This window comes from Bombus bifarius, unplaced genomic scaffold, assembly GCF_011952205.1.
Source record: "Bombus bifarius isolate JDL3187 unplaced genomic scaffold, Bbif_JDL3187 scf7180000007996, whole genome shotgun sequence".
Classification (NCBI taxonomy): domain Eukaryota; kingdom Metazoa; phylum Arthropoda; class Insecta; order Hymenoptera; family Apidae; genus Bombus; species Bombus bifarius.
Window position 1 is genome coordinate 5,260,282 of NW_022884376.1, and position 23,235 is coordinate 5,283,516.

The 23,235-nt window shown below is 36.9% G+C and overlaps 3 protein-coding genes across 10 annotated transcripts in view; 1 reads left to right on the forward strand and 2 right to left on the reverse strand.

Annotated features, from left to right (window-relative positions):
- The first annotated feature begins 1,803 nt into the window (after window positions 1-1,803).
- Window positions 1,804-4,009, forward strand: LOC117206183 (glycosaminoglycan xylosylkinase). The gene is given in 9 exon segments (XM_033445314.1): window positions 1,804-1,826; window positions 1,936-2,077; window positions 2,080-2,204; window positions 2,206-2,304; window positions 2,389-2,689; window positions 2,788-3,056; window positions 3,144-3,370; window positions 3,477-3,722; window positions 3,753-4,009. Coding segments are annotated over 7 exon segments (1,392 nt in total). The 5' UTR covers window positions 1,804-1,826; the 3' UTR covers window positions 3,706-3,722; window positions 3,753-4,009.
- A 104-nt stretch (window positions 4,010-4,113) lies between these two features.
- Window positions 4,114-23,235, reverse strand: part of LOC117206179 (protein sickie) — a 192,776-nt gene continuing 173,654 nt past the window's right edge. For all 8 annotated transcript variants that reach the window (XM_033445293.1, XM_033445289.1, XM_033445290.1 and 5 more), the window contains 7 exons: window positions 10,408-10,491; window positions 7,955-8,596; window positions 7,335-7,870; window positions 6,691-7,221; window positions 6,386-6,588; window positions 5,935-6,302; window positions 4,114-5,776 (listed from right to left, as the gene is read on the reverse strand). In XM_033445293.1, coding sequence (XP_033301184.1) covers window positions 5,618-5,776; window positions 5,935-6,302; window positions 6,386-6,588; window positions 6,691-7,221; window positions 7,335-7,870; window positions 7,955-8,596; window positions 10,408-10,491 — 2,523 coding nt within the window. In that variant the 3' untranslated portion in view covers window positions 4,114-5,617. The remainder of the gene's footprint in view (window positions 5,777-5,934; window positions 6,303-6,385; window positions 6,589-6,690; window positions 7,222-7,334; window positions 7,871-7,954; window positions 8,597-10,407; window positions 10,492-23,235) is intronic.
- On the reverse strand, window positions 8,616-10,401 carry LOC117206189. Its single transcript, XM_033445320.1, has 2 exons — window positions 9,966-10,401; window positions 8,616-9,875 (listed from the first exon to the last, which is right to left on the reverse strand). The coding sequence occupies exons 1-2, from the start codon at window positions 10,048-10,050 to the stop codon at window positions 9,268-9,270; spliced, it is 693 nt and encodes a 230-aa protein (XP_033301211.1). The 5' UTR covers window positions 10,051-10,401; the 3' UTR covers window positions 8,616-9,267.

Consider the following 23,235-nt stretch of genomic DNA (forward strand, 5'->3'; position numbering starts at 1 on the left):
TTACTAATTTGTATAAGGTTAATAATAATATTCTATGAACTTGTTAGAAAATTGGGTGAAGATTAAAGGCGTACCATCTCCTGGAAAATACTCTTGATCTCAGTGTATCATCATTCAGTTTCTTTAGTACATGTGTATGTTCTTATTTGATTCTTGTACAGTTATTCGCTGGCTTTATAAATTTAGTGCAATGAACTTGTTTTTATACTTATATGTGCTATTTAGATTCTGAATATTGAATTTACTGAATTTCTTTGCAAGAGCAACATTCATAAGTTACATAATTTCGAATTTTTTAGAAGTCATCTCGATATTCATTATCTCAATAACTGTACACTAATCTTTTTATATTGGATATCAAGGAATGCAAGATTTTTAAATATCTATCAACACTAAAGTCTACACAAATATGTAATATCGAGGTGTTTAAGATGAATAATTTCTTGGTATCTTCCATTGTAAATAAGTGCAACATATGTATGCACTTGTACAGGTTGATATTTTTAAAAACGTTATTCGTTATTCCGCATTACTTCCCTTTGAATAATGTTTTCTAGATCTGATGAAGACCGCAAGGACAAATACAGAGACGGGATCGTGAGCGAGATCGTATAAGGGGAAAGAACGAGAACGTGTCGAAGAGATCGAGAAAGGGATCGACATTGCAGACGATCAAACAGCCGTGATCGAGAAGTCGGAGACAAAGAGAACATAGAAGTCGTAACTTGAGACGAAGATCACATAGAGATAGAAATGGGCGTTATCGTGATAAAGAATCGTCATAGGCGAAATATATGTGCTTTTATATATTTTTTAATTATAGACTTCTAGTAGCATTAATTACAGAAGAGGATCACCCTATGATTAGCATGCAGCAGAACTTGCTCGAGAAAGAGAAAAGACAACGAAGAGAATAAAATATGCTCTGGAATGTATATATCGACATAAATGTTTGTACGAGGGGTGTAACTATAGAAATGAAAACGATTTAGAGCCGAAACCGTACGAACACCACCGCGTTTTGAACGGATTACTTCATTTAGTATAGCCTAAATTTAATTCGATTATATTCTGCCATGTAGTTTACATGTTTTATAAAATAAATCCAAGATTATAACTATTGTTTTCCACAATTCCTTATCCTGCATATGTAATATAATTTTTTTTTTTCATGTAAATGTATATACGAACGTATATGTATATAATTACAGAAAATGTTTCAAATGGATTTCTTCTTAATATATGTGTAATGTAACAAATTGTATTTATGTTTCCAAAATTAAAGAATGCTATAAAATCGATATTTTTTATTATCTTTTAAATTAATGTTCATTCACAACAATTTCTGATACTAATACAGTGCTTTACGGCGCGTGAGTACTTTGGTTTGAAGTTAAAAATGGCGACGCATACTTGCCGTCCCATCATAGTTGGATGCGACTAAGCAGAGGTTTCATCAAAACATGAAGGAAATATTTATTATCAGGTGACAGCAACTGCGTGGCCAATTTTCAAAGGTGATATAAATAGATGTTTTTCTTTACAAAACAGCTTTTCAGTATTCTTTGAATTCAATTCGTAACTCATATATGTACAGCTTCGTTAAAACTGTGTCGTTATGTTACATGTTACAGTATTTTAACACTTGTTTCATAGAATCTCTTAGATAAAATCGTTACATTTGATTTAGAAAATTGATTTTGTATTATCGATATTAATCAGTTTAGTCTTCACAGACTCCTTTTAGTACATATACATGCATTAAAATGTTTATTATATGTTAGGGAAATTATATTGAAAAAAGAATTCACAAGAACAAAAATGGCGTAAGTATAGATTGATCTTCAAGCCATATAGTCGCCCTGTTATAATATTCAAGTAAACCTGTAGTGCGCCATCTATGTTACGTTTATTCAATTGACATTTTGTTCACAGATGATTGGCCGACGCTGTGCTCTCATCGCTTTGGGCGGTCTTTTGATTCTTGTCCTTAGCGTCAATGTATATTTTATTCGAATGATTGTAGAGAGCTCGTCGCACAAAACTTCTTCTAAAGGCATGCCTATTTCGCAATTAAAGCCGGAACAGGAACAGTTAATATCTCAAGCGGAACAAAATTTACAAGTTTCGCAAAAATCAGTTGCGAAAGATATGATAAAAAGATTAAAGAGGAAATACAGTTATTACCGTCAAGATATTTTAAGCAAAAATACTAGCTATGTAATAGTATTGGAAAGATTATTTACTGAATTAAGGATAATGCCTAATGCTGTTCAAAATATATGGAGTATACCTAACAATAATGTTAGTATTGTATCGAGATGTGTCTAGAACGAATAATATAAAATATCTTTTTATTGTAAACTATTTTAATAATTGATATTTTAGTGGCCTGATGCCCATCAGTTAATACCACCGGTTGCGCCTGAATTAGGAACAATTTTAGATATCTTGCGTAAATCAAAAGTGATGCGTGCAGATAACGCACCACTTGGTACGCAATTGAAATTGATGCTAACTTTAGAACACGGAACGAAGGCGATGTTCAAGCCTCAATGGTATTCTAGGGACGCTATTATTCGAGGACCTGTTTATCATGGAAAAGATCGACACAATGCCGAAGTAGTAGCGTTCTATTTATCTTCCTTACTGGCCTTAAGAAGAGTGCCGCTTACTGTTATAAGAAAACGTATATTCCTATAGAAATTCTAGTAAAAATTTATATATATATAATTTTATATAGATTGCGTGCAAAAAATTTTAGTATTTTGTATTAAATCTTTTTAGTTGACTTAAGGAATGAAATTCGGCCTCGTGCAACGCCTGAACTTTATGCTACTATGTATCAAGATGGTAATGATACTTGTTTGTATGGTGTTTGTCATTATTGCTCTCCCGTGGATCCAGTGTGTGGAGTAGGAGATATTTTAGAAGGTGCTTTAATTTCTTGGTTACCACGATATCTAAGACTTGTAAAACATCGTCATCCATGGCAAAGGACATATAAAAAAAACAAGCTTGCAGCATGGGAAACAGATGATAACTATTGTGAAAAAGTAAGTCTATTAGATAAACGTATGCAACAAGTCTATTTTTCTTTTTCTTTTTTCTCAATAATAACATGGAAATATTCGATTTTTTAGGTGAAAGACACTAAAGCATATTCTCCGCAATCGTCGAGCAGGCTTTTAGATTTAGTAGATACTGCGATTTTTGACTTTTTGATGGATAATGGTGATCGCCATCATTACGAATTAGCACAGAATAATTTTCATAATCCAGCTGTGTTGTTAATTGATAATGGGAAAAGTCTTGGAAATCCTGATATAGATCATTTTGATATTTTAGCACCTTTGTATCAGTGTTGTATGTGCGTATTTATATATGTATTAATCTTGTTTATTTATAATAAAAAGTGCAATGTCTTCATTAAAGTTCTAAGTTTTTCAGAATTATTAACTCTACTTTCATTTTAGGATTCACAAAACTACATGGGATCGTTTGAAATTATTTAGTGGTGGTACATTAAGCATAGCTCTTGCAAGACTTGCTGCTCATGAATCCGTAATGGCTGGTGTTCAACCCCTTATTACAGAAGCTCATTTAAGTGCCATGGATAGAAGACTACTTACTATTTATGCAGTTGTAGAATATTGTTTGAAAAATAAGAAGTATGCTTCCAACGTTATTTTAGACCATCGGTAGCCTATATATATATATATATATATATATATATATATATATATATGTATATATTTTATCCAATATTTAGTATGAACTTTAATGCTTAAGATGTTAGGAACACATTCATATTTTATAAATGATATAGGTGCAAACAATACTTTTTTAATGTCATTCCAGTAAAGTTCGTTGAAATTTAAGACTTAGTAAAATATTGCTGGATTATTTATATTTACTACTTAATACTCTTATTACTTCATATTTATGCACAAGTACAGTGTATGTATATCTTTGATCTAAATAAAACAGCTTTGCCTATGTAATTTCATTCAATTTATCATTAATACCTAGGTAAAGGATTGTACATACGATTACCGTACAATGTGGAAGATGAAGTTGGTTAAAAAGAACGGTCGAATTAATCCAACCATATGAAGTTTAGTGTGATTTATTTGATGACACAATAATTATCGTTATTTGGATAAAGGTCCAGTGCAGCGTCGTACAGCGTATAAATACGGTACAAACGTAAAAAACCTGTAAATGTGACTGTATAATTATTACATGCACATCGTATTCATGGACATTGTGATACTGATCGAAATCTGAAATCGACTTCAAGGTTTATCAAACATGTACACTATGTATATTCGGCGTAGCCTGTGCTATTTTCTGTTATTTTGGCTTCTGGCAGTTGGTACGTTGCAATCTGATAAATTGCACATAAAGCATTCAATTCCTTTGCTTTCCGTCTCTTTTTTCTTTTATACACTTTACACGCCATAACCAAAATTGATCTTGCAGGCTACTATGGGACTTCGAATCAAATTTGCATCTAGCGTCATCGTACATTCCATTCGTATTTTGTATTTACAATGTTACATGACCAGAATATTACTCACGTATCTTACTGGCTAATTATAAACTTTATTCGTAACATAAATTTAGCGCCATCATCGTTAGGTTGTGTGTGTATATATATATAATATATTATATTAACATTTTTTAATTAAATAGAGATTTCGTAGCAAAGTATGTATAAATAGACTATTTTTGCACGCACACCCATCAGTACATACTCACTTCGAACTGCGCTGTATTTCTGAAGGCGAAACAATACTCTGTTGAGCGGTCCGTCCATGAGATCCGTATATCGAATACGATAAGCTATTACCTGAAAGTAGTGGACGTGAGGAATGGTGGTTCCTCGATCCTAAATCTTGGCTCAGTTCGAAGCCCTTTATTTTTACGCCCTATGATAATACTGTTGTATATTCCATCCAAATTTCTCGAGTAGATTCGCGTTAAGCTACACTTAATCGTATTTGATTTGATCATAGAAATGTATCTGTTTAAAATAGACTCGTACTTCCGTAACGGCAGCGTAGATTATTGCATCGCGTGACGACGTATGCGTTCATACGTCGGTATATTCAAAGAACATAGAAGTATCGCTTGCTTGTCTCTTACTTATTTAATTACATATCACACCGAAGTGCATGACGCACATAAAGATCTAGAATAAATATAGGCCAGCTGTAGGCATTGAAAAATTTTTCTCGACATTTTTAATTTCATTTGTAATGCACATTGTCGCCTCGTGTAAGAGCAAATGGAAGGACATGTTTTATAAAGAGTATCATATCACGCACTGCTGAAAATACCTTAGTCCTCGCTTATAGCTCGATCGTTTAACATTTGATATTTTTTTGTCGTAAAAAGTTAGAAAGAGAAGATTTATATCCTAAAGGTATTCAAAATTTATTTTTGATTCTTTTCCTTCTTTTTTTTCATTTCAAATTTTCGTATGCATTTATTCTCATACGGCCAAATAGGTATAAATTGTTATTCTTCAAACTGAATATTACAAACTGGCCTGATGCACGATTATATTCAGAAGTTGTGTTTCATTTTCATTAATGAGAGCAGAATTGAATTAAAGTGCTGATTCTACGCCTCTCGACGAAGATGTCGATGAACTTAAATCTTCGGACTGTCGAGTGTGCGACGAGTCAAGGGAGGTAACCGAGTCACTGTCGTTGCTATGAGGACTCGAATAATTGGCTGCTTCCTGTAACCTCATCAACATATTCAGCTGTAACAAAGAGAAATTTTAATTAATTATCATATCACGAGATTCAGGAAGCGCTAAACATAATATTCAATGAACTTAATAAATAAGTAGAACTTCTAATACTGATTTCCATGTTGTATCATTCAAGAGTTAAATTTATTAAAAGTGAAGATACTAACTAGTGGATCTCCTTCTGTATCGCTATGTGTGCTACCAAGGCTTTTCACACTAGATGCGCCGACTCCGGAAGTGTGTCCAGACGTAACAACATCGTAGCCAACGTCCTCAGGTCGTAAACGAAGAAGAGCATCGCTACCACCGTGTACCGCGTGCGTAGAAATCCAGGGATAACTCGATGTGATAAATTGAGCCGGGTCTTCCCAGGATGAATCTCCATTTCCATTTCCACTCACGCGTCTACCGTAAAGTGTTAAACCTTCTCTGACTGCTTCTACCAGATAAGGTACTACAGAGTAGTTCCATAAGTCCGTAAACCATACTTGAGAACCCGTTACTTCCATCGGACAGGACAGAAATAGTCGCGGTCCTAGAAGTTATACGTTTAATTTCATATGTCTATGATGAAGCCGATATTACTGAACTGAGTATAAATATTGTTAATGATCTTACCTATTGTCACATCGGAACTGCTATGGGTTTCTAGGAACTTGTTGAGATGTAGCCACACCCGGGGCAACCATTCGACAACTGCTGCCATTTCTGCGTTTCTAGTTCCGCCGCACTCACGCAACTCGTGTTCCAACAGCTTCCGCCTGAGATAACGTCCTAAGAATCCCTTAACTGGTTCCATGTGATTAGCGCAAAGCACCCACCTGAAAATAAGATATTCGTTGCAGAAAAAAAGAAGCGCTAATAAAAATATACGACAAGTGGGCTGTCTCTCGTTAAAGGGTAAGTTAGATGATAAGATGTACCTAAAATTGTGATGTAACTGAAGATTCGTGGTACTACAAGTGGCCTGACTCATGGTGCCAATAATAGCTGGACAAGATGAATGTCTAGTACCAAGCAGGCCACTAAATAATTCTCCTAAAGATGCGGCGTGCTGCAAGTTCTCGAGGATGATTACCCTTGGTAGTTCGTCAGCTGCGTTTGAATCACATCTTTCGGCGATATGCGCGAGATATTGCCTGAGTTCTTTGCTGGACTTGTGGTCCACATTGAACGTGGCTACCGCCGTGGCATCCTTTGTATCGTTATCGGCATCGACCAACGCATGAGCTAATTTTCCAGCTAAATAACTCTTGCCGGTACCACTGGGTCCGCACAGAATGACTCTACGATGTTCAGTTAGCAGAGATATCAATCGCTGCACAATGGACCGTGGTATGAGAGTATCCACAGCCAGCCATGAGTAACCGGAAAGCACCAGATAAATGGTTTTCACGTGGCCGATCAAGTAACCGCAAGGAAGTAACTCTGGATGCTGGGAATCCGTGGTACACCTATATCAGAAGATATTACAAAAATATACGTGTAAGTGTTTCGGGGTATTTTTATAAAATAAAATATCAGTATACACATCGGTAAGAAAAAATAGTTATTATAATACACATACCTAGAAGCTTCTCCAAGGTGATAAGCAGCGACGCATTCGACTCCCAGACCCAAGTTTGTCACAGGATCGACTCTCGAAACGTACTCCTTGAAGCATCGCCTTACAGTAGAATCAAGGGAGTCCCATGTAGTTTTGTTGCTGATGCAAACGCTCGCGATAATACAATGAGGAGGTTCACCGATGCTGCCATCCGACGTGCTTCCAGTTACGAGATTATAGTTGAAATTTTTCTCGCTACCTAGATAAATGGCAACGTTAATCCTTTTCCCATCCGTATCTTGTTCCAAAGTTGGTTCTCCTGTAGTTGAGGTGGTTGATGGGACTACTGGGTGTTCCGGTACATTTAAATCTTCTAACTGGTCTGCCGTCGTACTGGTATCGCCATTCGAAAGCGCAGCAACAGTGGAAGCTACTTCTGTCATGCTGAAACGTCTGTCTGGATCGCTAGGCAGTGACGACTGGGAGGATGTTAAGGATTTTGACGTTACTAATCTCTGCAGACGCTCGTTGTTTTGCTTCAGATTAAGCATTTCGTTCTGTAAAGAAAATTTGATTCTTTCATGTCGTACAAGAAAGTTGAAAATCTAAGAATTTTTCCACAAGATTAAAAATATGTTTACCCTCATCTTGATAACAGTGTCTTTCAACGATTCCAGTTGATGCGCCGATGACAGAGCCTCGAGTCTAATATCTGTTAACACAAGATCCTTTTCCCTGAGCTGTTTCTTCAGTTCCACCACGTCTTCGTCCTCTTTTTTGTACAAGGCCGAACTGCTTTTGCTTCCGGTCAATGGATTCTCCACTTCGGGTGATTTCTGTCCGTTACTTCGAGTACCTTGAGCTCGGGAAGAGTCGTGTTTGGAGGCGCTCGGCAATCTAGGGCTGTTCGGTGCGCTCAGGTCTCCGCTAGCGCTCTCCTTGCAATCTTCGGCGTCGGAAACGGAGCCATGCCTGTTCTTCCGTGATCTCGAGAAAGCCTTTGAAAACGAGCTACGAAGCCAACCTTTCTTCTTGTGATGGCTGCTGGCCGAACAGGCGCTGCTCAACGAGTTCAACGAAGTGACACTATCCGCGGACAACTGTCTCGCCATCGAAGCACCCTGATGGTTGCTGTTACCAGTGCAGCCTGTCGTCCCAGAATCGGAATCGCCGAGGGTGTGACGGCGACCGTTGTTCGCGGGTGGTCCGTTGTTTAAACCAGCTTCCGCGCTTTGCTTGCGAAGCCTTTCGATAGTTTCTCTTAATTCTTGAAGTTCGGAATCCTGAAATTAACAGGTAAATTGTAGTAATATTGCTTTTTCTTTTCTCGACCGCAGATCGCAGATTTTATCTGGTGATTTGCAAAGAATGCCGGTACGCTTGTACAAGTTAAGAAAGTTTCGAGTAAATACGCGCGTCACGAGTGACTGTGCGATTCGTGATATATTGTTGCACCGAAAGATTTATGAACACATAGAAACGATATTAGAGAAAGGAGCATAAAAAAAAGAAACTTTCCTTTTCTTCCATATAACTGTACGAAACTGTGATAGTATTACGCATGCAGTTTGTCTTCATATTTTATTTCTATCTTTCAACAACACGAATGCAAGTTGTACTACGACGGTAGCTACGCGATTTAATGAATGATTGTATCGCTATCTGAAAAAAATATAAGAAATAATCCTTATACCGACGATCATACCAGCGTACTTTGTACAGTAAAATGCATCTTGCACTTGACAGCATAATTAGTCGAATAAAACATCTAAATTTGTATCTATTTCACAACTCGTTACTTAATTTCACTTCGGACTCTAACCTTTGGTTTACAGTAAATTACGAGATTTTCTTCAAACTTCATCGTATATCTCCTAGTAACTACATCGACTTATTTGCGCATTCGTTAGTAAAGCATGGAAATTTCTCAGATGATAGAACAAACAGAGTAGTTTTATTTTCCGTAGAAGTCGCTTCCGTGAAAGGGGCAAGGCTCTCGGCTGTGACAGCAGGCACAGTTATCCGAATGACTGACCACGGAGTCGCTGCTCCACGATTCAGCCATGCTGAACAATTGTTTTGTGGATTTTGAGCTCGATTCTTTCCTAAGTTTGTCTGGCTTGTTTCCCTGGGAGGTCGACGATTTTTTCCTCAGTTTACCGCCGATTGTCGATTTACGGCCGGATGTGCGTATCGTGGTCGGACTTGAATTCGCTGGGGTACCGGAGTCCCTTGGAGTATCCGGATGAAATTTTGGTCGCGCTTTCGTCCTGTTCGAAATATTTTTCAGCCCTCGTTCCAATTTCGCGTGTAAAATACTCAGCGTTTCTAACGTAGCGGTTCGTTGAGCCTTTTGTTCTTGCTTTAAATCCGGTAGCTTCTTCGACGTTTTCACGTCCATATTTCGATGACGCTTAACGTCTTTCTTGAGTTTGCTATCGTCGTTCGATCTTTTTCTAGTGGACTTGGGACTGGATAGGCGAGCAGGGCCTTTAAACGAGGTCGAATTTGATTTAAAGCTGTCGGAATCTGGAACTCGAAGACCGAGAGCCTTTGCGTCTTCTGCAGGGATGGGAATCATGGTGAGACCGTTTAATAGCTTAACCTTATTATCAGGGTAAGAGGATAATAATTGCATGATTTTCAAGTCACCTGGGCGATTTAATCTTTGATTTGGAGGCGATTTTGGAAACAGCGAGCGATTAATCGTTTGGTCGAGGTTTCGATTTGCGTGCATCTTAACAATTTGAAATAAGATGCCAGGTTTTCGAGAAATCGTAACTACGAAGGTTAGCTTATAAATAGGGGAAAGGTATAGGGAGATGATCGTTCATTTCTGTCGTATGTGATTCATGGCATCTTTGTATATGGAAAATCAATGGTTCAAGGTGGAAATGTTCATCCCTTTAAATTTCGTGCTATCGTTGCACCGTTAGAGACTTCATATTTGAATAGCGGTCCTTTACGATGAAACTCCTATTTGAAGTACAAATTTAGTCGATAGAATTCGATGTGATATTGTTTTTATATCGGTGATTTTATATGCTCGTTTAGAAAGTGTTGAAAACTATTAGGTCGGTAATAGATCGCTTACTTTCTTTTCCGCCGTTGCAGTAAGTTGTTGTAAACGTTGTGTCATGTTGGACAAAGATTGCTCGAACGCGGACACTACATGAGCCTGTAACAGAAAAATTCACAGGGTAATGAGAAACAGCGAACGTTACTCGTAAAAATGATTATAAAGCGTATCGAATAAAATTGAGCGTGCTTAAAAAATAACGATGACAGATAAAATAATATTCATCTCGTTTATCTTCTATCCTAAAACGTTTGAAGAGATCAGCGAAATAATCAGACAAGAGCATCCTATGAATCTTCTACGTCCTAATAATTTTATCAGGAAGCTTTTGAAACAGAACATGGGACTCGGATAACGAGTCGAGTGTTACAGCCGGGCAGCTATTTCCCACCTATCGATCTCGGTCATCTAATTTTCCTTCCTGTGCTCAATAGCGAGACGATAATTCATATTTTTTTTTACTTCCGTCGAGTGGCCATGCGTAGCAAGTAGCCACAATAAAAACTGATTTTCATAAAGATAGAAAGCGACGAAAATTCTACGCTTGCGGTAAAATGATCCTCTCGGCTGTAAATATGTCTGGATACGAAGAAGGTTTCTGATTTCTTTAGCTCTCGTGTATCGATAAAGTGTTCGTAGTTTCGAAAGAATGGCTTGGACATAATTTAACCTTTTTCATTTGCTTCGACATAATTATTTGACTCGTGCAATTTTTTTATCAACAGGGTATATACCAAACGTAATTAAGATTACGCTATCGCTTGGAAAGCAATTAGATTTCTTTTTATCTATGACACAGAGAAACGTCATATCCTATCACGATTTCCTTCCCGCAGTTATTTATTCCAGTCTATCAAGTACCCTTGGTAAAGTAACATGGTCGGATGAGCGTCCAACCTCGTATCCAAGACGTAGGCGAGCTGACCCACAATGCGACCTACACGTTGCTCTTTCAATTTTTCTGGACGCTTTTCGTAAGAAGAATGGGAATAATAATGAAGGAAAGAGAATACACGGGGAAGGAGAAAATTCCATGTATCCGGTGTCTGGATAAACAAACATCAGAACGTATACATCACACGGTCATCTTCTACTCCACGGGGTGCTCTTATTGTGGTCACCAACTGTTTCATACTCACTTATTTCAAAGGATAAATAATCGTTTGAAAGATCTCACGTGTCTATAGAAATACAGATACAACTATAAAATGTGAATTTGTTATTTTACAAACTCATTTTCAAACCTAAATGACTTTGATATTTTCATAAGTATCTTTCTTCCAAGCATTACGAGTATTACAAATAATAAGCGTTAGAAATATTACGAGTTAATTCATTGTAGGACGACATAAGATAAAACGTGAAATTCGAAATATTGTAAACGTGATTCTCACGATGTAACCGAGAAATTTCGACGAGAAACTACGAAGAGGAAACGAGAAGAAAGAAGGGTAAAGGACGCGTGGATGAGCAACATTTCTACGCGTAATACCAGAGAAATTATTCCGCCTGTAAAGCGGCAACACGGTAATTTTCTCGGACCTATCTCAGGACTCCTTCATTGTCGTAGCTTTTCGCTTCATAACGTAGGATACGGAACGAGCTTTCGCGCTTGCAACGATGATTGCAGGTTGTCAGACACGCGATGTTCCCTCTTTTGTCGGAATGTCAACCTCCACTCGTATTGTTAATATTGTTCGAGTCAATGTCCAAGGTTCAGTGATTTTAAACAGTGATATCATACCGCAATTATTTATTTCTACGAACAAACATTTCTTTATCCGATGGTCTGTGATTTATCAAAGACTTTAACTTGAAAATTTCGAATTCAAGATCTTCCACAGTATGTATATATAGCTCAGAATAAGTATAGTTGTTCGGATCAGAACTGCTTCCAGTGCCGTCAGTAAAGTAAGCGTTTGCTACACAAGAACGGAAATCTCGAACGAGTTGAAGCTACTAAGAAGACCAGTAAATCCCTCGAAAGATCTTGGACGAGCATAAGTATGCGATGCGCTCCCACGCGTGACTCTAACGCGATCGCTATACTGCTTCACCTACCGCCGAATGTGTCAACCGTATCCGTAGAAATATATTTCTTTATCGTATCAGACGTATACGATATGCACGTAAGTGCAGTCCACCTACATGTCGGCTTTGCACCTTCCTCGAACATTCTGTCGAAGCGCACCTCGAACGGTTTCTTTGGGCTTCGTCGCTAAATAAATAAACGATCTTATATTGCTCGTGTCGCGTCCTGTAATACACGTTGAACACAATCGTAAATAACGTTATTATCTGTATTTTATTAATTCCCCTTAGCGTTCTATAGTTTATACAGGAAGATGCTTAACAATTTAAAAGAATTGAAACATATTAAATCGAAGACGTTAATTAAGCTTCTATACGAGTTCGTTTCAAAGTGAGTTCGAAATTCTGACCATAAATCTTTACATAAGATAGGGAAAAACTTTTATTTTTCTATCATGATATACCACATAATAATGCACCAATTAAGACGTAAATCTCAATTAACGGAGATGGTAAATATAAGAATGAAGCTAGTAATTAATCCTCGAGGAAGAAGATAATTTATAACCTTCGTGCGAATTTAATTCATAAATATTCACGCGTTGAGGTAGACATTCTACATTTAAATATTGGTCGGATTGAACGCGATACGGCTACTCTGTTTGTCATAGGTGTGTCAAACTTGAGTTTTAAATCTCGTATCTAGAAACGCAGAGCAGGGACGTTGGATTAGCAGCTAGCATCTATATTAGCATGGCGTGTCAACCTCGTCGAAGATTAGTTCGTTTTGATTTCCAGGCTTAATGATCAGAGTAAAGTAACAAGTGTACCCAGTGATAACATCGTTCTTTAATTTCCTTTTCTCGCGATCGTTCAAACTCCTACGTTTAATAAACGACCCACGGACGATCGTCGATTCTGATGCATGCGACGCCTACACGTTTCAACTTATCTGCCACAGATAACTGCCATGGTCGGGCTCGCTCTCGATCGATTTGGAAAGTGTCACGTTGTTGTTGTTGTCGTTCTTCTTCTTCTTCTTCTTTCACCGAGCTGATCTTACAAATGCATACGAAAATCTCTGTATGTTATTTAATTCGTTATTAACGTATCGACTATCACACAAATTCTGTATATTTTTCCTTGGGAGCAACAGATATACTACGCTGTGATATCAAACTTTTGCAAAATATTATATTGTATTTGCGTACTTCTCCCGACAAATTTTGTTGAAACTTATTTTATCTTAAGGACCAAAGTTAACGCGAAACATTTTATATTCGTAATCTCTCTTTAGTCAATTTGTATCGTTGAATTTTACTCGATTCAAATCGCAATTGCGGAAGGGAATTTCAGGAATTTGCACGATGTTTTGTTCGTCTGTGAAGATACTGCTGTTTTATGAAATTTGAAGGAATTGAGATACATATTTCATAATGTCACGATGAATTTTCTCCAATTATAGACATTCGTTTTGTATCTCCGATTCGCGTAGTTGGACCTTTGTAACGCATCTGCTATTGCTATATACTTATGGGGCATTTGTAGGAAAGCTTTTACGCATTATTATTGCTCGGTCCTTAATTTAAAGAGATATATAACTACAGATTGCACGCTTTGAAGTACTTTTTGTAAGCGGCAGTAGAAATGGGTAAAAACTCTCGAGCAAATGGATACTCAGACAAGAGATGTGTGCTTCGTATAATAAAATTCACTTTGCTCGCGTCTCAGGAAGAAAAAAATAAGTACACGTTTTCTAACATCTGTAGAACGTAGCGTCTGTAGAGTGCCTAAAAAAATAGTAATTTATCGGCCTCGAAATGCTGATCGCACTTGCCTTAGTTTCCCACTGTCTCGTCTTCCTTGATATAATACACCCTGCGAAAAACCTAGTCGTAGATCATCTTTCACCGTTCTCTTTTGCGGTTTCATTTCGACTCGCTTCTACCCACGACGAATACGCCGCTCTTAATTGTACCAAATCTGCGTCCAATACTAATCTGCATCTATCGTGTAGGATTCTTCGATAAGCTCGTACGATTTCCTCATAAGAGATGCTCCGTAATGGGGAAAAAAGTCAAAGTTGTGTCGAGAAACCAGTCGCGATACCGCTATCGACCACGCTTTCGAAACGAAAATTCTCTAGTGGATGATACCGTTCTATCTTTATCTCTGCTTCAGGGATGATATCTTGAAGATATCAAATACTATGTACATTAAACGCGTGGCTTGAAAATATAGACATTAAAATATGCGTTTAATTGGAACAGATTATTTCTTGCTGCGATCTATGCATCTACTTCAATTGTGAGATTTCTTTTTCATTTGCCGAGTCTAATAATGCATATTTTTCAAGGTGTGGGTTCACACATATGATTCTCCATGGTATTTCATATAAGACGATTCGCATAAATCATCGTAGAGGAACAGGTTACTCTTCGCCTCGATTCGCGAATCTATTTTGATCGAAAGATAAAATTAGAAGTTTTACTTCAGTCGCGAGATCTCTTTTTCATTTGTTGAGTGTAGCGATATACATTTTTTGAATATGAATTTCTTATAATTTTCCATAAAGTATTTCGCATAAAACGATTTGCGAGAATCATCGTAGAGAAGGATTTTCGTTTCTAATAATAGCTTGGTAGGTGGCATCGAGGAAATTCTAATACGGCGAAAAGCAGCGATTAAGCTGCTTTCATCCTTCCGTCGTTTTAGCTTTACCATGAATTAAACGTTGTTCTCTACAAACGCAACACAACGGAGCCGCGTGCAGAGGGTGCAGCGATGTTTCGCGCAATTCTCCGCTAATTGCACGCAAATACATGACTCACATGGAAGCGCGTTGTACGTAATTCGTAACTAGACGCGAATCATTGATATTCGAGACACGTACCCTCTACGATGCAGCATCGTTATTAACCGTGACGATACTCGACCAACGATTTCCATTGAAAACGAAAGCTATAAATACGCTTGAAATCAGCAGAATTTCCCTTTCGATCTATCTCTATTTGTGATCCATAAAACACTCGCTAAATATCTGTGCTTTTCGTTGAAAATTATATTCCAAGGACACATTTATGTGAAAACACAGCCCATCATAGATTTAATTATAGTATTGATAAGATTATGCTCGTAAAACTAATTATACGGTTGCCACATACAGGATGTTTGTAAGATCCAGTTGTACGTTTTGCAAGAGATAAAAGAGATAGAAAATTAATATGATACTATTGCGATAAGACCGATATTAATGGATAAATGTTCTTCTTGCGGCAAATGATAGTAGGAAATGACTTAATTGTTGATCATGAAACTCGTAACTTTTCCTCGTGTTTCTGTACTTTCTAATTTTGTGAAATTCTAGATACTTCGATGTTTCAACTTAATGTTTCATAAACCTGATTCTAGTTCAGTAGTTTATCCCGAACGAATACATTGAAACTAACGAAGAAATTTCAGATAAATGTGTGAATAAACTCCTTGATATATGTTTCTCTACTCGTTATTTATCGATATTATAAAAGACTCCAGTTGTATAATTTTAATTCGTCGAAGAGTCGAAAATATACCACTACACCATCCCTCTCTGTCTCGATAAAATGAAAATGTGTATAAACGACTCTGTAAATTTCAAGTTTCTTTTCAATTAATCATAAACTATGAAAAGTAAAACCGGCACTTACGCATATATTATAAGGAGAACGTAATTCAGAATCCTCGCGTCATACGCAAGCGTGTACGCACTTAGGTATTCGAAAATTCTTGAATAGTTTAAACTTGACATTTGGTAATTTAAACTTTCTTCGTTCGATAAGATCGAAAGAAGAAAAGTTTCAGTTTACCTCGTGTATCGAGTTTGACGAGGGATCGAGCGAGTTGAAACGAAGCTAGTGACTAAAAACTGGACCGGAAGCTGCTGTGGCAAAAACGTACGTGCCGACGATGCGCGTAAAATGCATCGTTCTGCACAGTGACGTGCCTTGTTTCCCTTAAAAGAATCGCGTTGATGTTGTACCCCAGAGTTTCTGTATTTCTGAAGAGGAATTTACAGGCATGAATATTAAAATCTACCTTTTAATCCATCTTGCCTGCGAGAAAAACATTGGACTGGAATATAAATACCCTTTTCACTATGCACGCACGTAGAACATCGAATCGTTAAGTATTTTTTAATAAAACGAAGTATTTACATTTTCACGCGATGTCTATGCGTATAGTATACCATAACTCTTTGCATTGTTAACGTTATTTTAAATTGACTGTCCACGTTTATACACTGCCGATCATAGGAATTACAGCACTTGATGATATTTAGAAAGACGAGATTTAGAAATCTACTTATTTTCTGATAAATCTGTAATTTTATTCACGTTATACACGTCTTATAATGCAAAATACTAAACGAAGTAAAATTGATTAAATTTGTTCATTAAATGTGGGTGGCACTTATGATCAGCGTATACAATCGTTTTATGTTTGCGAATTTTATTTATTATCATTTCGAAATGATGATAAATCCATTAAAAAATATTTATCCAGTAAGACTAGACGATACAGATGGTGTAAATATCGTGAATGTCGAAAATATCGTAGACAGCGAAATTGAAATCCGAGCAGCACCTACTCGATACAATGGTTCTCGTGGTTAATATAGTTTTTGGGTCGCGAAATGTGGTTTCTATTGATGTAGGAAATATCGAAGGATGCAGGTAACGAAGTGTCACGTATGAACACGCGCGGAGTTTCACGTGTCATAAATCTGTGTCGTGATTATCCGCGCGAGTTCACTTTTAGCGAACACAGTGACTCGTTATTTCCATAAGGAATATATCTAGTCGATTATTAGATAACGAACCGAAGAGAAAATCTATGCAGGAAAAATGGAAATATCTTCGATTCGAGACAGGAACTGGGAGAAGGTACAGAAAAAAAGCTAAAGTGGTAAAAGGAATTCTCTACAATTTTATAGATCGTCGAAGATAATTTCCATTGGTTAATCCAATATAAATTACACAGAGTTACAAAAAACGTAGAAAGTACGGTTACGTCTTTTTTTCATGCCAATCTACTTTCTTAACTTTTCTTATTATGTTTCTTATTCTTCGTATTTTCCTTCCACACTCTTATTCCTAGTCGAGCTCTTAACTGGTCTTAATTTTCCTTCCTCGTTTTAAGTCAGTTGGTTAGAGATTGACAGTTCTATTTGTGATTTTCAGTGAAAAATCTTCGAATTTCTAGTACAAGCTCCCGTGCAATATCGGTTGAAAAACGATGGCAGAGAAACATTGAACGGGTCGTAAGTTTGCTTTCCATACGAATGTCTCATGGGGCATACGAAACCAGATAGCACGAGATGTGAACATGGCATAATCTTCGAAGCGTTACGACCCAAGCTAACTGGGCTAACAGTTCCCAGGCTGCAGAAGAACGATTCTCCATCACGAAATAGTATACCCCAGTGCATGTAAGTGCACACAGCAATGAGTATTGGCACATGTGCAAGACCTAGCGCAAGATACGGTAACTTCTCCATTGGGTTCTTTACGCGAATCTTTGAACCATAACTACGTACGCTACCGCTGAAAGGAATGTCGATACTTGCTTCTTTTTGGCAGAATGCAATTTAGTTACAGGTTTCAGCTAGTTTAGTAACTTATTTGTTTTTTTATAATGATATTTAGAAATGTCAAACATTATGGAATAATTTTTTTATTTGGAAACACTTCGTTATCGCCAGCTAATCTGATCGCCAAGCTATAAATAACACAGAGCAGATTCTTCAAAATTGATAGACAAACTATCATGATTAATTGTTCCAGTTAATACTTCGACGAGTCGTTTATTTTAATGTACCATTGAGAACGTTTCAACTAAATAATTTCAATTTCGTATGACGTCTGAATCTCTTGGTTTCGCGAGAAAATAGATCTTTTAAATAAATAAATAGACCTTCCGATAATTAATTTGTTACGAATTCATATATCTTACTAATATTTACGTCTTGTTAGTATACAAATCAGACCAAAATGTTTACATGCTTACGAGCTATAATTGATGCAAACTAGACATTTCTTTTCTTTCTTCCATTTTACTACAACCTACCATTTTTAATTGATTTCGTTTGCAACAGGGCACATAAAGATTTTTCTTCTTGTATAAAAAGCTGTGCAAATTCCCGAACACTTCCAACTTCGGAAATAAGGTTTTCTCTTGCTCTCGCGATAAAAAAAAGCGTGGTAATTTTAGAATTTATCCAATAGAATGCATTAAGCGATCATTTCTACGTTCCATTAACCTGCAGGTATTATATCTAATCCTCTTACAAGCTTTTCGCGATTCTACCGCAACTTTCTCCGGGCGTGCTAACGCGCCACGTTGAACCTCTAATAGACTAATGCATCTGCGAGATTGCATCTCTGTAGGTCCAACGTGCAATTAAACGATAGATTCGATCAAGTTTTACCAGAAGTCTAACACGTAACACCGTTTTCGAAGATGTTTGCGTGAAAGCCGACCGGCACGGTACTCATCACTCGGTTAATTGAATTTCCATCTTAGTTAGGGTTTCGTACGATTTCACGGGACACCGACTTAATAAGATCAGGGCCGTTCGAGCTTCTCTATTCGATACATTCGACACAGTACGCCTCGTGAGTGAATCTTTAGCCTTTTATCTCTGAAAATGTTACAGTACAACACTATTTCAGCTTTGTAATTTTTCATCAAGTCAAAGTTGTTCAAATGTCCGAACGAGGATGTTGTAAAATGTGTCAGACTTTTTAATTATGCATTTTAGAGTGATTTTTTGTTGTTTCCTTAGTCCAATCACAGTTAACTTAATAATATTAGGGATATGATGCAAATATGAATTATCCTCTCTTGTTGCAAACCTATTCGTCTGTACGTCAATCAGAAAGTAGGTAAAATGTGAAATGGACCTCGATAATCAGAGCTTCGATCATTATTCGCATGAATATGCGTACGTTTAGGGATTGCGTAAAATTTTGGCACACATAAGACTAGCAATTAGTCGCAACCAGCTATGGTTAGTGCTTGTATACTTGTAAAAATATATTGGAAGCACTAAATCGTATAAAGTTTATAGTACTAGTATCGTATAAAGGAACCGACGTGGATATTTTAATAAGTAATATGTTCGAGTTTTATATGTATACGTGAGAAGCGTTTGGAACAGATATGAGAATACCCGATGGGTCAGATTATAAGAATATCCGAGTGCTTGAGATTGACTCGTGTACAAAGAATGTACGATAACACAAGGTTACAGGTGGACGTGACTGTGACATCTCAAAGAATGTCTCCGTATATCAAATTGAATTAATATATAGTAGATATACAGTGGCTACAGTAAATAATTGTACATCGTTATATCTATTATAACATTTACGTGCTAACTGTTAGGTCCAAGTATATTAAACTTCGCATCATTTAGTAGTACTTCCCTGTTTGCACCTATGGGATCCAACTATGGGGAACAGCGAGTAATTCCAACATAGAAATTCTTCAACGATTTCAATCAAAAACTCTAAGATCTTTAATAGATGCACCTTGGTATGTTACCAACGAAACGATACATCACGGCCTTAAGATACCTACAGTTAAAGAAGAAATATTCAAATTCAGTAATAGATATAATATAATAATTAACAACTACCAGAACCCACTAGTTACTCAATTACTTGACGACGGATCAGATCCGCAGGCTAAAAAGACATTACCCTCTAGATTTAAACATTAGATTCAGGTAGAATCAAATATACGATAATCACTTATTATTCACGTTATAGTAACACGCTGGAATAATTTACTTATAATTCTCAATGAGAATTGATTGTAAACTACTTCCAAATAAAAAAAAATTTAGTAATACTTTCATACGATTAAAACAAATTGATACTATGAAAATGAAATGTAAATTCTGATTAAAAATCCGTTTCGTTGCAAATACTATTTGTAGCCACGTTATATAATATTAAGACTGGAACCTCACCCTGGAAAAAAAAATGTTTTCTGCGCCACTGAACATCACTTGCACACAATATCGGGCCAAAACGTTTAAGTGAACCATGAAACGATAAATCCTCGTCTTGCGGGGGAGTTGGGGACATTTACAACAGAGCACGGTATCCAACGTGTCCTAAACGAGTGAAGTGGCTTACCACAAATCCCAGCGACAGTTTTATATGTTTTCGGCTTTCCCTGGCCCCACGTGCTGTTGAATATTTTGACCCGTGGGTCAGTGGGAAAACATAGGTTCGAGATCCTTAACGATAGACCTTCCTATACCTACATAATCATGACTTATTCACGAGCTACTTTTCCAATCTTTGAACGAAGAAAACTACCTAGGAAATCTATACAACAAATGATATCATAAATAGCATGGAACGTTTCCCTAGCTTCCCCTTTCGTAGTTCCTTAGGAGGGTTCGATATTTAGGACGAAAACTAGTCCAATTTTCTTAGTACAAATAAAAATACGGTCAGAAAGGATTCTATTTGGTTGAAACAAAATTGAATTGCATGATTCGAGCATAAATGTCAAGTCTCTAGTATTGATCATTGGAATGCCCAATTAATTAGTTGATATTGATTCTAACGTTGCACACACTTTTCAACGAGTCACTCGAAGTGATTAAAATAATTAGGAAGTTTCTAATTAAAAGATGGAATGCGAAAGAACGTATCTCGTCCGTATTTGTGGAAATAAGAAAAAAAGGAAGAAATAGTAGTAGTTGAAAAAATGGACGAAAGGTCGTTTCTCGGTGAAGCAGTTGAAGTAGTCAAGAGAATGCACTCTATGCCAGAGTTACAAGTGGAAGCAAAGAGGTTTCGAGTGTACGCGGGTAATTGAATAGGTTGTTTTAGCAAGAGTTCTTTACTGGAGCCCATTTTCGCTGTGCTGCTTCTACTAGAATATTTATTTACACCCTACTATACACTATAATTATTATGTACGTAACCGATAACATTTTATTCTACGTCTACCGTAGTCAACTTTAATAAGATAAATTCCAAAAGAGCAATGTGCAAGGACCACGTGTTTCCTCCGTACAGCTGTTACACATTGGAATTACCATATATATGGTACGTTACAAAGTTATTTAATAACTTACTTTCCTCTCGTAGACTCCAAGTAATTTATGCTCGAACTGTAATACTTGTTCGTGTATCCACGCATGATTTAACGCTAAAGCTACCGAGCTAAATGGATTCTACATAATACACAGTACTTAAAGAAGCATAACGTCAACAATAATCAATGATGTAATAACGTTTCTATCTCAATATAGCTAAACATTAATATTGCCAAAAGATACTTGTATATTAAAAGGAATTGTAACGATGAAAAGTCTGATTCCTGTCATTTTGACTGCTTCGGTGATTCTAGCGTTAAATGACAATGATTGCTGAAGAGTTAAATAACGTTATTACAAACTGTCCATAACGAATACACGTGTTATACGCGTCAGCTGTCGGTTTGTACATTCGACAACTATAAATGGAAGAACAATGGTGGAAAAGTTCCAAGAACAGAACATTTCACCGACGATTCGCTGTGAAAATCGTGTACGTGTTATCGATTATGTCAACTAACGTCCCTAAGGATATTAATTATATCTGATGGTCGACGAAACGCTACACATAGTTGAATAAATACGTTCCAAACGATAAGCAGTATTTTAAACTTATCTTTAATAAGAAATCCAACCAATCGTAGCACTGAGAAACTAAAATATTTGACCGTGAGATAAAAATACTGAGAACATCTGCAAATGTACAGACGTATCATTGGTTGAAGATCGATAATCGATAGATGCACTAGAACTAGGGAGTCGAATGTTTCTTTAGGACAACTACCTGCTGCAGATATATGGAATTTCTTTTCCAGGAAAAAATTCTAAAAGGGCCTGCTACCGGATAAAGCTAAGGTTCTGCGAGGCGTTGATTTACTGCCTCCATGTTGGTCAAGAGGTCCAAATAGTTTTGGGGACAAATAACAATCTCTCGAACATAGTTCTAGAAACGAAAGTCACGTTACAAAGGGAACAACCGTGACGTGAATTTCGACCGCTACATTTCTGTCGCAATCGTTAACAGATGTTTTATGAAAATCTTCTGTATTACCCTCAATATGTAACGTCCCCTTTCCTTTGGCATCTTTTCAAGCACGCGGTTTACCACTTCGCTATCTACTATTTTAGTACCTACGTTTAATATTTATCTGCAAGCTGATTAGTCGTTTTTAGAATAAAATTAATATCGCGTTCATTTCGTTTTCTTTATGATAGTTTTAATATCGAGGCGAGATTGGTACTCGAAGAAATGCAATTTTATGTAACTAATCGTTCGTGCACCAAAAAAAAAAAACTTTATCAGAAACTACCAGAGTACTTCGAGATTTTTTATCCTAGAAAGATAAGAGAACATTCAGGTTGTCGTCCGTAATAAATGTGTCCCAGAATTATTTTATATTTTCGAATACGTCTAGAACGGTAAAGAAACGAAGCTTGAATGCGAACGGTTCAATTTTCCTGCAGAGTGTGAAAAAATATGTTTGTCTAACGAAGAGTTAATAATCGTAATGACAAAAGCAAACGACGTCGATTTTGGATAACGGTGTGCACGATCCTTTTTCGAGAACAAAGAGTAGGAAATTGAGTTTCACAGAAATGTTATATTAATGCGACTCACGAGAGGAGAGGAGCGTGATCCGAAACAGGATCGAGTTTAAAGAGGATACAGAAGAGGCTCGGGATACGAGCATATAATTATTCAATCGGGACCA